Here is an 18,628-nt window from a genome sequence, read left to right on the forward strand (position 1 = left end):
ATACGTGTGCAAATAAGGAAAAAAAAAAAAAAACGGCCCGAACTGAGGAAGAACAAGTCATGGCTTCTGCATCAAGACAACTCACCGGCTCATACCGCAATGTCTGCTAAGAAGAGGTTACTAGCGACGCACCTTATTGGCCTGAGCCGCGCGGGGTGCCGCGCGGTTTTAGGCATCTTGTCACGGTCCGCGCGGCTGCCCCCGGCGAAGGTTCGAGTCCTCCCTCGGGCACGGGTGTGTGTGTGCATAGCGTAAGTTAGTTTAAGTTAGATTAAGTAGTGTGTAGGCTTAGGGACCGATGACCTCTGCAGTTTGGTCCCATTAGACCTTATCACCAATTTCCAATTTCCTATTCGCCTGATCTAGCACCTATGGACTTTTATCTATTCCTCAAGATCAAATCTGCATTCCAAGGAACAAGATTTCAGTTCGCTGAAGCTATGAAAGAAAAATTGACACGCTTCATCAAGGAGCTCACAGCGGAAGACTTCCCGCGCCGTTTTCAGCAATGGAAAAATCGCGTGGACTAGAGGAGTATATTAAGCGTGATAATAATTATATACTTATGTTTTTGAAATAAAAATTTCACAGCAATAGACCATTCATTTTATAGCCACACCTCGTATGTTGGTGGAAACAGGATCGTTCTACTTACTCAATACAATTTCTCGAAAATCTTTCCTCCAGGGATTCGCATTTGAGTTCACGCAGCATTCGCATGTTGATCGAACCTACGAGAAACATAGCTACACGACTCGGAATTCCTTAGATGCCTTTGCGGGTGCCAAACACTCGAGCAGTACTACCAAGAACGCGTCGTAAAGTGTTCTACTGTCTCCTTTATAGATAAGCTACACCTTCCTACAATTCTGTCAATAAACAGAAGTAGACCACCGCCTACTCTACAATCGACCTTATGTGCTCGTTCCATTTCATGTCGCTGTGATATTTAAATAGAGGTGACCGTGTCAAACTGCACACGACAAAGTCTACATTCGAACATTACACGGTTCTTGCATTAACTTACATTCTTCCACACTTAGAGCAAATTTCCATTCAACACAACACACACTCACTGAACGACGTCAGTTTTCCGTTCGCTAAAGCGTCATCCGCAAAAACAGTTGCTAATTGCTAGTCTCCTGCCGGCCGCGGTGGCTGAGCGGTTCTAGGCACTTTGTCCGGAACCGTGCGACTGCTACGGTCGCAGGTTCGAATCCTGCCTCGGGCATGGATGTGTGTGATGTCCTTAGGTTAGTTAGGTTTAAGTAGTTCTAAGTTCTAGGGGACTGATGACCCCAGATGTTAAGTCCCATAATGCTCAGAGCCATTTGAACATCTGGCCTTCAGATACACGCCGAGTGTGACTTTTGAGTCACTGGATAGCGAGGTGTACATATACAGTTGCCGGTAATATGGCGTACACAATATAAGAGGGCAATGCATTGGCGAAGCTATCACTTGTATTCAGGTGATTCATGTGAAAAGGTATCCGGCGTGATTATGGCCGTAAGACGGGAAGTAACAGACTTTGAACGCGGAATGGAAGTTGGAGCTACACGCATAGGACATTCCATTTCAGATTCGTTAGGAAATTTAATTTTCCGAGATCCGCAGTGTAAAGAGTATGCCTAAAATACCACATTTCAGGCATTACCTCTCACCATGGACCACGCAGTTGCCGACGGCCTAAACTTAACAACCGGGTCCAGCGGCTTTTGCGTAGAGTTGTCAGTGCTAACGACAAGCAACACTGCTTGAAATAACCGCAGAAATCAATATGGGATGTACAACGAACGTATCCGCTATGACAGTGCGGCGAAATTTGTCGTTAATAGGCTATGGCTGGCTCTGAGCACTATGGGACTTAACTACTGTGGTCATCAGTCCCCTAGAACTTAGAACTACTTAAACCTAACTAACCTAAGGACATCACACACATCCATGCCCGAGGCAGGATTCGAACCTGCGACCGTAGCAGTCGCGCGGTTCCGGACTGCGCGCCTAGAACCGCTAGACCACCGCGGCCGGCCTTAATAGGCTATGGCATCAGATGACCGACGCGAGTGCCTTTGGTAACAGCACATCGCCTGCAGCACTTCTCCTGGACTCGTAACCATATCGGTTGGGCCCTAGACGACTGGAAAACCGTGATCTGGTCGGATGGGTCCCCATTTCAATTGGTAAGAGCTGGTGGCTCCACAATGGTGTGGGCTGTTCTTACATGCCATGTATTGTCTCCTCTGGACATTCGGTTACATGGAGACCATTTGCAGCCATTCACAGATGTATTGTTCCCAAAGAAAAACGGATTTTTTTGTGGATGATAACACGCCATGTCACTGGGACACAACTGTTCGCCATTGGTTTGAAGAACGTTGTGGACAGTTCGAGGAAATGGTTTTGTAGGACTTTCTCTGCCTCGTGATGACTGGATGTTGTGTGATGTCCTTAGGTTAGTTAGGTTTAATTAGTTCTAAGTTCTAGGGGACTGATGACCATAGATGTTAAGTCCCATAGTGCTCAGAGCCATTTGAACCAATTTTTGGTTTTGTCACCAAGAGCGCCCGACATGAAGCCCATCGAACATTTATGAGACACAATCGTGGGGTCAGTTCGTGCACAAAATCCTGCACCGGCAACACTTTCGTAACTGTGGACAGCTATAGAGGCAGCGTGGCTCATTATTTCTGCAGAGGGCTTCCAATGACTTTTGAGGTAACGGGTAAGTTGAGGCGCCCTGGAAATATTCTAAGTTCGTAGTTTGCGTGGCCGCACGGGCCGCTCGGCACGTGGTGCCTGACAAGAGGGGTGGCTCCAGCACATGGTCCAGCTGCGTGGCTGCGAATTCCGCTGTGACGCTATGTCGATGACGGAGATACGTTGGGAGTGCCAAAGATGGCGGACTTTGTGACACCTCAATGGCAGACATTTCACAGTTCGTATAGAAATTAATAGTAGCCAGATCAATCATGATACCTCAAAAAGAAACATGTACATTACCATTATTTGCACGACGATTCTGATGGTGTAATCAGATTTTCAATATCTTTATTAGTTCAAAGTTTAGTATCTGACTATAAATTATACAAATAACACACAGCAACGAATTTCAAAACTTTAAACGGTTCATCCGATTTCGACGATCTACATGTCTTTAGAAAGCTATCAGTGTAAACCTAAATTGGTATGAATTACAGGCATGTAACTTACATAGTACATGAGTTATTGGAGGTCAAAGTGGCAGATTCAAAAAATTTTCAAATGTGTGTGAAATCCTATGAGAGTTAACTGCTAAGGTTATCAGTCCCTAAGCTTACACACTACTTAACCTAAATTATCCTAAGGACAAACACACACACCCATGGCCGAGGGAGGACTCGAACCTCCGTCGGGACCAGCCGCACAATCCATGACTGCAGCGCCCTACACCGCTCAGCTAATCCCACGCGGCCAAGTGGCAGAGTACTATCGATCGCGTCAGGCCATAAGTACTCCACAGTTACACGAAAAAACGGTAGCAGCACGCTTATAAAAATATTTATTCATCTGTGTCTTTGGATATATCCGATATGTACTATTAATGAAGAAATTGGTTAAATATTTAGTTTTAGAAAGCACAGAGACATTAGGCTACTGGCCTACCTTCTGTTGCTATTCCTTTGATAATTTGTTTATGTATTTAATAATGTGTGTTAGAGCATGTTTATGGTCCACCTGTAAGAATATTTGTTTAAGTTCAAGTTATTTAAATGTAAATCCAGTATTTCGGATGTGTTTCAATATGTTTGTGAGTGCACGTTGGCTTGGAGATATGGAGGGAGCGCTCTAGCCAATCACAGCGCTCGTTACTAAGAGAGACGTATGGAGGTTGGGGAGGACCATCGTTTCCAGAGAGGACACGACGGAGTTCTGATCAGGGCGACGCGAGAGAGAGTCGCACAGGACACATGGAGTCTTCGATAGTATGGCGCGACGGACGCACAGTCGCGGGAAAGACTTGGACAGTGGAGCAATTTGCGCGTGGTCGCGGAAGATAGAAGTGTTTCGGAGTGCCGACTTGTGCTCTTGTGTGATTTCCGTGGCTTCTGCAGTGAAGACGTAGTGTGCGTTTAGAAGTTAATATCTCGCTAGCTATGTTGTTGTTCATAACTAATTACGTGCAGTAGGAATCTATTGTTACCCTGTTTTTCAACTTGTATATTATTTAATTGCTGGATCATCGACACCAATAAGTGTTTTGCAGAAACATACGGCATCCTCAAAAGTACTTCTGCTATCGTACTTATCATTTAAAGTACCTGCAGATTTTATTTAATTGCAATCTTTCATTTATCAATTTCTATATTAATTCGCAATCGCCGAATGATAGGAATCTTCGACCATTCGATTCATGTGTGTATTCATATACTGTAGACTCTGCAGTATTTGGCTTGTAATGCGGCAACTGCGTATCCCAGCCCCTAGAAAACGAAACCAGCCAAAACTTTTAATATTTAGGGTGTGTAGTTGAGGGCCACCACATCACACATCATTTTAGTTTTATTAATTCGAAAGCCCGCAATATGCAGTTGTTGCATTACGCAGGGCAAAAGGGGGTCCGACACGATATTTAGGAGGTATCCGATGACTTTTGTCCCCTCAGTGTATCCGGTCAACAGACAAGCTTTAGTTCCCGCGACGAGCGAAGCACACCTGATTTGAGGAAGCGACATTGCGAGAGACGGAAGCAGCTATCGGCCGCTGCGAGTGGAAACGGCAAGATAGCGGAATTTCTCCCGCGCCACGCGCATTGCAATGGGCGATTTGGAGCGGCCACCACGAACCGTGCCGTGCCAACAGGATGACAGCATCGCCGCGGACCTGAAATAGATAGCAGCTAGGGAAACAGCGGAGCTCCGTTACACGAATGCGCTCGCTCTATTTCGCTGTGGCGTCGCGGCGCAAGCTGTAGCTGGGTGCGAGCAACAGCTGGCGCTGTGATAACACCGGCAGGACGCCATGGGTCATAACGTGCGGCGGTGGACCTGCTATCGGCTGCTTTTTGGAACGCCGTTTCCTGCATTACTTTATCCTAACATTCGGCGGAGACAGAAATCTATGAGCGTCGGTTTACAAGCCACTGCGTTTCGCGATATACGAGGGACGTTCAATAAGTAATGCAACACTTTCTTCTCGCGCAGTGTAGGTTGAAAAAAATGCGGAATTTGTTGTGGGAGAGCGTGGAATATTCCCGCTTTAGCCCCTACAGTTCCACGAAGTTGCGATGGGCGGCGGCGCTGTAGCCTTCAAAATGGCGCCTGTAAAGGAAGTGCGTTCCAAGAAGACAGTTGTCAGTTTCTTTTGGCAGAAAAGCAGAGCATCGCAGATATTCATAGGCGCTTGTAGAATGTCTACGGAGACCTGGCAGTGAACAAAAGCACGGTGAGTAGATGAGCAAGGCGCTGTCATAATCACAATAAGGTCGCACGAACCTTCGCGGTTTCCCGCGTGCCGCCCGGCCGCACGCAGCTGTCACACGCGCAGTGCTGGAACATGCGGACACTCTCATTCGAGGTGATCGACGGATCACAATTAAACCCTTCGCTGCACAACTGGACGTCTATGCTGGTAGTGCTGACAAACTCGTCCACCAGCTGGGATGCTGAAAAGTGTGTGCCTGCTGGGTTCCTCGGTGCCGCCGCCGTTGTGCCCGAGCGGTTCTAGGCGCTTCGGTCAGGAACCGCGCGACCGCTACGGTCGCAGGTTCGAATCCTGCCTCGGGCATGGATGTGAGTGATGTACTTAGGTTGGTTTCGTTTAAGTAGTTCTAAGTTCTAGGGGACTGATGACCTCAGAGCCATTTTCCTCGCTGCCTAACAGAAGATCATAAAGAGCTTGGCCCAGTGAAGGATGTACTCCTCGAGAAGTAGTATGCGGATGACAGGGAAGTTATTCATGCAGAAAGACGTTGGCTCCCACCAATAGAATGGTACCGGACGGGTGTACATGCCCTTCCAGTAAGGTGGCGCAAGGTCGTCCCATCGAACAGAGATGTTGTTGAAAAAGAGAGTCCTGTAGCGAAAAGAGTATGGAATAATATGGTATTCTGGAATCCTGAATAAAACGAGTCTGCTTTTAGAAAAAAAAAGTGTTGCATTACTTACTGTACGTCCTTCGTATTCACTGCTCCTCAAAACTGAAGGACAAGAAGACTCATGTTCAGAAAAAAAACAGAATACCTAGAATGACTAGAGATAGGACTTTCATATTCACAGGACATGTCAGGTGATGCTGTTCCCCCTGCCTGCGGCGAACCAATATGTGGCCTTCATTTTCAAACAAGCAGAATCTGCATTCGTCCGAAAACACAATCTGATAGCATTCCTGTTCCCAGTGGCGTCGTTCCTTACACCATTTACGTCTAGCACGTTTCTGCACGTTCGTCAAAGGTAGGCGGAGGAGTGGACGACGCGCACATAACCCGTGCCGTAATAAACGGCGACGGAATGTCACCACTGATAGTGTACGAAGTATTGTACTGTTCCACTGATGCGCCAGAGCCGAGGAGGACGCCTGTCCTGCAATGCCACTCGGATGAGTTGTCGATCTTCTCTGGGGGTGGTCAGGATGGTACGACATGGCCCCTGTTCTCGTGTTCTACGGGCTGGACACAGCCGTTGCACTGCCGAGATAATTCGTCAGACTCCAGCAGCAAGTTCTCGGACGGATGCATCATATTGTCTCATGCCAATGATGCGCCCTCTTCCGGACTCATGATTTGACGGTACGGTTCACGCATACGTCTGCGAGGCATCCTGCACATTTGCTCAAGTTATACTGATTCATTTATAGCAACAACGAAAGCCGCAGGCATATCTTACCAGTAGGTGGTGTTGCACCGCGATATCAATGTTGACCTAGAACCCGCGTGCCGACATAGTTCAAATGCAGAGCATACTAATGTATAGAGAATATGTACGTCCTGTCTCTAGTCGGAAGGATATTGCCAAAGGTCTTGCGGTGGTCCAGTCATCCACAGGCATCACAAAGCTTGAGGTCGGCGGGACTATAGCGCCATATGGAGCTGTTTCTGCAACACGAGGCAGCTGAAGGAATGGGAAAAGACAGCGTGTGTCAATCAGCGAGCAGTTACGGTGCACTGTGCTGGTGCTTTTTTATTACAGCTATCCCGCAGACCACATCTGGATGACATCACACGGGAAACAATGACTGGGAACGCGAAAAAAAGACAAAGTGTGACGAATGTAGTCCAGGAAGTCGGGTCTTGCTCACGGCATTATTTTACGTGCACCGAGAGCGTTGAGAACCACAGGCACGCTCAACTACAGCAGCAAATGACCACTACATTGTGCACCAGGGAAGAAGGGACCGCGTTTAACTGGAATGGAAGGCACGCAATCTCACGCTCCACAGTGACACGGTGGCTGCTTGCAGGTGGTGCTTTGCCCGACGACCCGTATGTTGTGTTCCGTTGACACTCGCAAGTCTGCGGCACCGTCTGCGGTGGTGCCAAGGGCATAGAAACGGGACCAACGAGGTGTCGGGTCGCATGCTCTTCTCGGATGAGAGCAGATTCAGTCTTAGTGATCTGGACGTACCATTATATGGTAGAGGTTGGAATACGTAATGCACTCAGGAACATTGTCGAACATGATCGTTTTGGTGATCCAGGTGTTATGTGTGGGGAGGGGGGAGGACAGAATGTTAGATGGGCGACAGGTCCTCTAGATCTTTGAATACGGCACACTCACCGGTCAACATTTTTCTGACACTGTATTCCCTCCCCAACTGCATCTTCTCATAGGTGCACTCCGCCCAGACATTATTTTTGTGGATGATGTAGAGGGACCGCATCGGACAGCGCAGGTGACCAGCTCTTGGAACGAGAGGATATTCAGTGAATGGACTGGCCTGTCCGTTCCCCCGACTCAAATACCGCCGGGCACGAGTGGGATGCTTGGGGAGGCGTATTGCGGCAAGTCAGTGTGCACCAACGACCGTCCAGGAGTTAACTCCGCTAGTCGAGGAATGGAACGCCCTACCACGAGAACTCCTTAACAAGCTCACAGCCAGCATGGGTTCACGTTGCAGAGCATGCGCTGCCTCCGCGGTGACTGCACGCCCTATTAAGAATCATGTTCCGCCCACTGTAATGTCCAGAGAACAATCATAAATCGTAATGACTTAGTGTAATTATTATCTTTGAATTACAGTGTCATTTGTGTTTGCCTCATTGCGTATTTATTTTAGCTACGTGCGGTACTTCTCTGTAGCAGTTCTTTCTATGTACGGCACAAGTTTCATCGAGCTACCTTACAGAGCTGTGACACATCATGCGAAAGTTATTTTCACCTTTAGGTTCTGCACCTGGCGTATAAATGTTCGATCACTTTTATACCAATGACTCACAATTGGAATCTGTCAGTTCTGTGGAATGATAATATAAGGTTACAGGTGTCATGCAGTCTATAGTACAAAGGAGATTTGTAAGTAGGCTGTTTAGGTTTTTATGTTGGTGACGCCACGTAGCGCTGTGGACTCATTGTTGGAATATTCGATGGTGTCGTGTTGGGCAGTTGGGTGTGAACAGCGCATAGCGTTGGGCTGTTGGAGGTTAGCCGCCAGCAGTGATGGATGTCGGGAGAGAGATGCCAGAGTTTTGAGACGTTAGTTTGAGCGGACGATCTGGACGTGTGTCCATCAGGAAAAATGAAATTTGTCGAAATGGATGTCACGAATTTATATATAATGACTTTTGAACACTATTAAGGTAAATACATTGTTTGTTCTCTATCAAAATCTTTCATTTGCTAACTATATGTCTATCAGTAGTTAGTGCCTTTAGTAGTTACAATCTTTTATTTAGCTGGCAGTATTGGCGCTCGCTGTACTGCATTAGTTCGAGTAACGAAGATTTTTGTGAGGTAAGTGATTCATGAAGGGTATAGGTTACTGTTAGTCAGGGCCATTCTTTTGTAGGGATTATTAAAAGTCAGATTGCGTTGCGCTAAAATATTGTGTGTCAGTTTAGAAATGATCAGAATAAGTACAGAGAAAACTGTCTTGAGTACGTTCAGTTTTACTCAGCTGTTTCATTAACAAATGAAGTAGAAGTTTACCAGCACAGTCTTTCTTTACATTCAAAGGGGAAGTTTCAGATTTCTTGGAATAAACTCGTGCCATCTATCCTAGAATACTGCCGAAGTGTGAGAGGACCAAGCCAAATAGGTCTAACAGTGGCTATTGAAGGTATACAAAGCAACAAGGCCCTATTTAGCCTGTGTACATCCCCAGGCAGAAGTCGTGGTGCGGTCAATATAGGGGAAATTTTGTTATAGTTAAGCCAAATAAACGTTGGAATGCGTGACGCGGTACTGACCCCATACTTATCTTAGAAGATACGTTAGTGAAAGGAAAACCTATGTTTATAGTTTTTTTACGCTTAGAGAAAGCTTGACTGGAATGCTTTCTGAATCTAGCAGGAATAAAACACAGAGAGTAAAAGGTCATATAAAACTTGTGCAGAAACCAGAAGACAGTTATTAAGGATCGAGGGGCACGAAAGGAGAGCACTGGTTGAGAAGGGAGCGAGGCAGGGTTGTAGCCTATCCCCGATGTTATTCAATCGGTAAACTGAGCAACCAGTAAAGGAAAACAAAGAAAAATTTGGAGAAGGAATTAATGTTCAAGAAGAAGAAGTAAAAGCTATAAGATTTACAGATGACATTGCAATTATGGAAGTGAACTTGAACGGAATGGACATAGTCTTGAAAGGAGGATTTAAGACGAACATCAACAAAAGCAAAACTAAGTTAATGGAATGCAGTCGAATTTAATCAGGTGATATTGAGGGAAATGGATTAGGAAATGAGGCACTAAAAGTAGCAGACGAATTTTGATATTTGGGCAGCAAATTAACTGCGGATGGCTGATGTAGAGAGGGCATAAAATGTAGATTGGCAATGACGATTCTGAAGAACAGAAATTTGTTAACACCTAATGTAAATTTAAATGTTAGCAAATCTTTTCTGAAGGCATTCGTCTGGAGTGTAGCATTGTACAGAAGTGAAACGTGGACAATAATCAGTTCGTACAAGAGGAAAATAGAGGCATTCGAAAAGTGATGCTACAGAAGAATGCTGAAGATTAGAAGGGTAGATCGCTTAAATAATGAGCTTCTAATTAGAAATGGTGAGGAAAGAAATTTGTGGCATAACTTGAACATCGGTCAGTTTAGTATTGGGGGGATGTGTGTGTGTGTGTGTGTGTGTGTGTGTGTGTGTGTGTGTGTGTGTGTGTGTGTGTGTAGGTGGGTGGGTGGTTGGGAGGGATTTAAAAGTGAGGTGGAGAGATAAATACAGTAGGCAGGTTCAAATGGACGTGGGTTGCAGTAGTTACTGGAAGATGAAGAGGCTTGCACAGGGCAGCACAGCGTGGAGAGATGCTTCAAACCAGTTCTCGGGCTGGACTGAAGATCACACCAACAGCAAGCAACAACATCACAAAAAATAGCATTTAAGTGCAGTTTTTGAATTAAAAGCCTGTAATATAGCGTTTCAGGCTTATTATTTGATTCATTCCATTCCATTCTTACCGTTTGGTACAACAACCGTTTGGAGTTGTTTCAGATTGAATACCAATCTAGGTTGCGAACTTATTTATTTCAATAACGCGTTCCACCCTTCTGAGGCGTTATCTGTCTATCTTGTAAGTTCTAGTATATATTTCAGTTCACTTATCAGCGTAGTTGTAGAAGGACCTTGCCCTTCCCTCCACTTTGTTCTTAATGTATTGATTTATAAACAGTCAGATGATGCCTCAAAGGCGTGGAATGCGTTATTGAAATAAATAAGTTTGCGACCCAGACTGTTTCTAATCTGAGATATGATTTAATTGTATAAAATTTTACTATATGGATTGTTATATAATGAACTGATGAGATTAAAAAATAAATTTTTTTAAAAATTCTTTTTTCCTTTTATTTGTATTTTATGTCAGTCCAAAATAATAGGTCATGTAGAAAAATGTAAAAAAGGTGTTATTGCAATAACAGTTCTACTTTGCTTTTACGTTGTCATTAACTTAGCAATGATAGGTACACCAGCAACAGCAGTCCTGAGTATTGCGCCAGAATGACGGGTACAGCCGTCAACAAGCTATGACGTGGATATTTCTGCCCCCGGTTCTGACCTAGCTTTTCGGGAGGTTTTCCTTGGTTGTAAGCCAAATTCTTGGACTGGTAATCGCCTCCCAAATAGTTCTAGCTGGGGTATCACTCACAGCTCCTGTGGTATTTGGATGGAAAGTCATTACTGGAACAGCCCTCTTCTCCTTTCGGGACAGGCAATGAAATGTATGTGAACAAAAAACTAACGTAGACTACATGATCTATATTACTGAATAGCTAGCTGAGTTCATGGTACCCAGTCCCAGTTTCAGGTTGCCTATCGAAAAGCTTCCAGGGGCAACAAAAATTTGATTTTCTATACTTCATACAGCGGCCAAACTTAAAGTGTAAATGCTACCAGAATGTACCCATTAAGTGGAATAATTTCATGCTAAAAGTTCAACACAGTTAGATAAGTTAGAATCTGTGCATATAGAGTGAACCAGCTGCCCCTACCGATGTCGTTTGATGCAACACGCAATGTTATATGTAGCCTCCAAAGACGGCGCGCGAGATTTTTATATTCTCTTGCGCGTCAGGCGCAAACTATTGGCGATACAGAAAGGAGAATACGTTTTCGCTAGACGCCGTAGTTTTCGATTTTTTCCTATCCAAGAAAAACGTATAAAAGTGACCTTCAAAATCATTCCCACTCCTACACTCAGCCCCCATCAGTCAGTATTTCTAGTATGCGGTTCTTGGTACTCGCTCCTACCACCGCACAAACGTTTACGACTGGGCGAGTTATTTCCGGCCTTCATTGACTGGTCTCATTACACCACCGACTAAGTGGAGCACTTACAATGTGTAAAAGCGATGTTGGTGTAAATTATTGTGAATTTTAACAGCATAAAATAATTACAATGTCGTACTCGTAAGGCTTCTGACCATGAAACTACTGCGCTAAGGGTTAAGATTTGATCGAATTGTCAACATAATTAGTTTTAGCGTAACGCTTACTAAAGTAGCTTTTCTTTTTTACCTTCACGGGAATCTTTAAATTAATAATGTTAATGAAATAGGCGACTCAATAGAGACCAAAAAAGGTCGAATATCGGAACAGTTCGTGTAGTTGGAAATTTTTGCACAGTGGCAGGAGGAAGTGCCACTACCAATATACTAGAAATGCTCACATCAGCGATGAGTACATTTGAATGTCATTTTAGTACGTTTTTCATGAATAAATCGAAGACTGTGGCACCAGCGAAAATGTATCCCAGTAAAAATTGAATTACATTACAATTCTACAAGAAGGTTATGTTCATTTTGTTCTGTAGGACTAATAGTCTACGAGTAGCAAACGAGAGAATATGAAAATTTCGCAGTTGACTTTTGGAGGCCACATATAAAATTTCGGGTTGGATAAAACAATATCGGTAGGGGCAGCTGAATCACTTGAGACAGTGTAGCTCATGTCGTGCAGTTCACCAAGTTTCATCCAGTATCTGAGAATGAGGGTATGTAGTGACTTGCAGAAGAAAACTTTACTTACAGTATTGTTTCAAAACTTTACGAGACTTTCTCTCACTGACAGCCCCCACAAAATGAGGAAAGGAAAACAGTTTATCGCTTACTCCGTTTTCGCTGTCACCACAGTAAAATGTCAGCAACAAACATGGCATTATAAATTATTATGTCTTTACTACTATATCCGCATGACTGATCAGCGTGGTTGACTGCCAAGCAAAGGACCTGGGTTCCATTCCCGGTATTGCCAGGGATTTTTCTGTGGTGAGAGGACTGGTATGGGGTGGACTCAGCCTCTTGAGGCCAACTGAGAATGTATTTGGCAGATCAACGTCGAGAACCCGACAACGATCGGGAGAGCGGCGCACTGACCGCGTGTCGTTCCATACCAAACCCATGACACCATTGGCAGAGGATGACACGGCGGTCGGTCAGACCCGAATGGCCTGCCTAGCGGACTTTTACCTTTTGCAACTACATGCACACTGTGCAAGCTACCGTATGGTGCATGGCGGAGGGTGAACTGTACCATTAATAGTCATTTCCTTTTTTTGTTCTACTCTCAAACAGGGTGAAGAAAGAACAACTGTCCATATGCCACCGTATAAGCCTTAATCTCTCTGACCTTACCTTCGTTATCCTTACACGAAATGTACGCTGGCGGCAGTAGAATCGTTCTACAGTCAGCCTCAAATGCCAGTACTCTAAATTTTCTCAATAATGCTCTTCGGAAGGTAATTCGACATTCCTCCAGTGATTCTCATTTGAATTCCCGAAGCATCTCCATGGAATCTGCGTGTTGTTCAAACTTACCAGTAGCACTTCTAGCAGGCCGCTTCTGACCTGCTTACATGTCTTTCTTTAATCTGACCTGGTGGGGATCCCAAACGCTAGAGCAGTGCTCAAGAATGAGTCACACTAGTGTTCTACATGCTGTCTCCTTTACCACGTTTTCCTAAAACTCTCCCAAAAAACCTAAGTCGACCATTCGCCTTCTCCACTACAGTCCTTACATGCTCGTTGTACAACATCGCATTACTTAATATTAGTCGTAGTCCATGGATTCTGCGGAGTGTGGTCTTTGGGATGTGGAAAGAAATCAAAGACATACACTTAATTTATTTTAAGTGCAGTACAACGAAATGGCTTAAGGTTATGAAAGACTATAGAATTATAGTGCTAATTCTAACTATAAAATAATTTCAGACGTTACGTTTAAGATTTTCTGTGAAGCTACTCTTCATTGGAGAGACGGTGTTGTACAACAAAAAATTATTTTAATTGTCTTAAACATCAGCACTTTATGTACGCGGCAGGTTCTTGAATTCATGTGTACTCAAATATGACTCATTTCTGTACTAACCCTCCGCAGTCTCTGTAGAATTTGTTTGTGGTACTGTATTCATGTTTTTCGTTATATTTCGAGAAAGAGGAAAGATAGATAATGAAAAAGGATAATAATGAATACATTTTGAAATAGCTATGAAAATATCAAGTTTTTGGAAATGGATTCTGCACAATGTTCACTTGCGCTAAGCAAATCAAACAAGCGCATTTATCCATCGAGTAGTCTGCTTTCTAAAGCATAATTCACGTGTGAATAGCGTGAAAGATGTGCAGCGGATTATTAAAATTTATGGTTTACGATAAAAGCTCGACACCAACATTTGTCTCTCTCGAGGTCCTGATGCTACTTAGTTTTTGAGGCATTGAATGGTTACCTTTACGAGACGCTCGTTATAAATGCAGCTCTGCATGGGCAAAGTGACCGAATCCAGTAACATTGCCGTTTGTCCCGTGCTACTTCGCGCGTCTGTTTCTTCTGATATTGATTCCAGAAGGGCGGATGTTGGTATCTTGCCAACTCAACTAGATTCATTGCGGTTCGCTGAATGTAGGAATAGTACAACTAAGGTAAACACGTGAAGGTTACAAGTGTTACACAAGTTTACATGTCGCATAATAACTACGTGCAATGTTTTACTGTTTTTTTTTTTTCTTCAGTGACTTTAGTCGCAGTGAGAAAATATCGCCACGCAACAGCAATACAGATCCTACACGTTACAGCAAAAAGTATGCCTACGAGGAAAGATCAGCCCGCAAACAGTTCTCGCTGTGGACGCTACAAGTACCACGCATCGTAAAAATTTGTCAGGTACGAGCAGGACTCCCGTACTGAGGGTTCCTACGGACTCAAGTTACGTACGTAGACAGACCATCCATTCCGGTAATGCAGAACCTCTACGATTTTTGGCTGTTATCAACATTGATACTGGCAATATATCGGTCTCAAGGACTCCAGGGCTACCGAGAAAGTTTCAGTTTCAAGTTGGAGACCAAATGACAAAAGAATTATTTTTCGTGTGATACAATTACAAATCAACAATTTTCGGACTTTTTCCCCTTTACCTGTTCTGTGAAACGTTGTTTCTTGCTGAATTCCATGATTCTATACTAACCGGAAGTACCCAATAGATCTTGAAGAGAGAATTTGCGAATATCAAAATATGTAACATAAATGGCCGTAGCTTTCGAGTACATTGATTTAGAAGCTTAACTTTCTTATAGCACCAGAGGACCGTAGACCTCAGTATGTGACATAAATTTCGAATTGATACGTCAACCTATTTCCGAGAAAAAGGGGTCTTGACAGGCGGAGGGAGAGAGAGAGAGAGAGAGAGAGAGAGAGAGAGAGAGAGAGAGAGAGTCTCATAACAAATAACAATTTTTTGTGTAACGCAATTAAATAATTTACAATTTTTGGATTTTTTCCTTTGCTTGGACAGTGAAATTTGCCGAATTTCTAGACAAGTATCAAAATACGTGATATAAATGTCCGTATTTTTTGACTGCGTTGACTCAGAATCTGACGTTTGTTATAGCGCCAAAGGAGCATAGGCCATAGCATGTAACATAAATTTGGACTTCATACATCTACCCGTTCCTGAGGAAAAGGACGTTTAAAAGTCGGACGGACAGGCAGAGAGATGGACAGCAGAGTCATTCTATAAGGGTTCCGTTTTTACCGACTGAGGTAAATACCTCTCGAACGCTTAAAAAGCGCCGGCACAGTCCTTCATCATTATTCAAAAGCTCTTTTCTTTTGTGCAAAAGTAGGACGCTATAGAGGGCTACGTCGATACTTCCGGTGCTACCAAAGGGAAAACCTTTTGGCCCAGGTCATGTTGACGGACATTACACTGCTCACTCATTCAGTAATTTTAACATTTCAGAAGGAATGAAGCAGCAGCGAATACTGTGCTAAGATACTCTCTGACCTTTTACACTGCGATTTTCATTTGTATTTTCGTATGTCCCTTCATTGCTAATTGAAACCGTAAAAGTGCAGCGAGGAAGCGAATTTAAGCATATCACGAGAGTAAACGATATCTCATATTCCACACAGATTCACGGTACGGTAGGTGGGTTGTTCTGTGATTTGTCACATGTTACTCAGGTCAGTTTTTAAGTTGCAGTTCTTGTCTGGAGGAAAATGTGTGTCTGAAACAGATTTGAGCGTCCTCCGCCGGGCTATGAACAGGTGACAAAGTGAAATGTCCGTAGTGTATTACACCCGGTGTCACCCAAATATTAAACACTGCAAAATTCACGAAATGTTCGGTGGAAGCATAGTGACATCCAGAAGAGGAATGAAAGCACGGATGCAGCAGTGGCCTCCACCGAACAAGAAAGGCGCGCTGAATGACAAGTTCGAAACAAATCGCAACAATTAATATATTTTATCTCTTAAATAATACGAGCAGGATAAAACTGCAAACTGTTTGCGACTTGCGATGCACATCCTGTGACAGTGATGCCGTTACATAACGCGCACTAATAAGCTCCGTTTCGCATGCAGAGGTCAAACCGGTTCCGGCGTCGATATAAGTCACAGTGACGGCGCATCAACACAACGCCTCCAGCGGCGTACTGGACTCTGGGTGAATACGAACCCGTGAGCGGCGTCGGCCGGAACGTCTGTCTCCACCAGCGGCCGCCCCGGCTGCAGATTCGCAGCAGCGTCGGCGGCAGCCGTCGCCAATCGCACATTGCTGCAGCTCGCACGCACCGGGTGGCGTCACACGCACCGAGCGCACGCTAAAACTCATGCGACTTTACGCTTTTGTAGCGTAGCGTTGCGACGGGCACCGAGCCAGCACGTGACAACTGACTACAGATGGCACTAGTATTTCGGCTGCGCTGCGAGTTGCAGCCAGTTGCCGCCAGAGGCGCTAACGTCTGGGGGTTCCTGTGTGCGCCTGTACGCTATCTAGCGAGCAAACGGAGAACGACGAGGTGGTGGCAAAGCCGTACAGATCCTCTGCACTACTGGGAATTCTCCATTTACATTTTTATAGCTTTATCAACCTTTAAGATCCTCATACTCTTCTAGCATGGTTACGAGTCCTCTCCTCCAGACGACTCTGTGAAAATACCGCTCCTCCTTCTCGAACAAAAGAGACGTGAAGAGAAGACTTCTATATTTCTATTTTTCATCCCCTCGGCATACCAAAAAATGCCCCTGATACGACCGGATCACGCAACAGTCTAACTAGAATTACTATCTGGTAGAATTTCGGGATTACACCCCTCCACTATTCTCCACACCTACAAAACTCTGAAATGAACCATCCACTGCAACGCAAAAGTTACGTGGACCTATAAACCTTTCGTTTATAAGTCCCCTCAAATCCTCCAACGCCATGAACTCCGTCTCGCCTTCCGCATCCCTTCATCTTCTCCTATATAGATCCTCTATCATTTCATCAAATTCCCCCCCCCCCTTATCAAATCGAAAACCTTTGCGTCTCCTCTGCAATCCGCAAACTAGATTCCAATAATCCCATTGTCTCCCCTCTGATCACTATCCCTGGCATGCTGCTTTTACAAAGACGGCCCCTCCATCTTTACCCTTAAACATACTCCATATCCTATCCCAATTTAACTTCAGCCAGCTCCCTCTCCCAGACAACGAGATCCTCTCCGATATTTATCCGTCTCACGAACTCTTCCCTACCTGTCCCACTCCACATCAGGGCTCCTTCTCTCTTTTCCACTCCATCCATCCCCAACCCTTTCTTCTGGTTACAGCCACTCTACCCACACACCAAAATCCTCCACATCTTTGTCTTTCCCACCTTGTCTTCCCATAATCAACCCCAACATCTACCTTCATTTCCATTGTATTCCTACCAAACAGTCTCCTATCTTCTGTACCCTTACCCCTCAACCCTATGGAACGTACTCTCTCCTCCCAAAATACTTCTCTTCCAGTGCAGATCCCTCAGATTTTAAGTGAAAGTGCTTTTTTCTTTGAATAATTTCACCATTCTGCGATGTGTTTTTAAAATGTATATACACTATGCGATCAAAAGTACCCAGACACAACCAAAAATATACGTTTTCATATTAGATAGTCCATATCAGCGACCTGACATTAGACATCGTGAGAGAGCAGAATGGGGCGCTCCGCGGAACTCACGGACTTCGAACGTGGTCAGGTGATTAGGTGTCACTTGTGTCATACGTCTGTACGCGAGATTTCCACACTCCTAAACATCCCTAGGTCCACTGTTTCCGATGTGATAGTGAAGTCGAAACGTGAAGGGACACGTACAGCACAAAAGCGTACAGGCCGACCTCGTCTCTTGACTGACAGAGACCGCCGACATTTGAAGAGGTTTGTAATGTGTAATCGGCAGACATCTATCCAGACCATGACACTGGAATTCCAAACTGCATCAGGATCTACTGCAAGTACTACGACAATTAGGCTGCAGGTTAGAAACCTTGGATTTCATGGTCGAGCGGCAACTCATAAGCCACACATCACGCCAGGCAAACGACGCCTCGCTAGGTGTAAGGAGTGTAAACATTGGACGACTGAACAGTGGAAAAACGATGTGTGGAGTGACTAATCACGGTACACAATGTGGCGATCCGATGGCAGGGTGTGGGTATGGCAACTGCAGTGATCGTCATCTGCCAGCG

At 44.7% G+C, this 18,628-nt stretch overlaps 1 protein-coding gene across 7 annotated transcripts in view; it reads right to left on the reverse strand.

Moving 5' to 3' along the window:
* LOC124606775 (probable phospholipid-transporting ATPase IA) overlaps positions 1-18,628 on the reverse strand; it is a 642,579-nt gene that overhangs the window by 333,912 nt on the left and 290,039 nt on the right. For 6 of the 7 annotated variants that reach the window (XR_006978725.1, XR_006978722.1, XR_006978723.1 and 3 more), the window contains exon 1: positions 16,591-16,790. The exons of the other annotated variant lie outside the window; for it this stretch is intronic. Coding sequence is in view for 2 of the 6 variants with exons in the window: in XM_047138833.1 (XP_046994789.1) it covers positions 16,591-16,687 (97 nt within the window). In the remaining 4 variants the exon portion in view is untranslated. Of the gene's footprint in view, positions 1-16,590; positions 16,791-18,628 lie in introns of those variants that run through there. 7 annotated transcript variants of the gene reach the window in all.

The sequence above is a fragment of the Schistocerca americana genome, chromosome 3 (genome assembly GCF_021461395.2).
Source record: "Schistocerca americana isolate TAMUIC-IGC-003095 chromosome 3, iqSchAmer2.1, whole genome shotgun sequence".
Classification (NCBI taxonomy): Eukaryota; Metazoa; Arthropoda; class Insecta; order Orthoptera; family Acrididae; genus Schistocerca; species Schistocerca americana.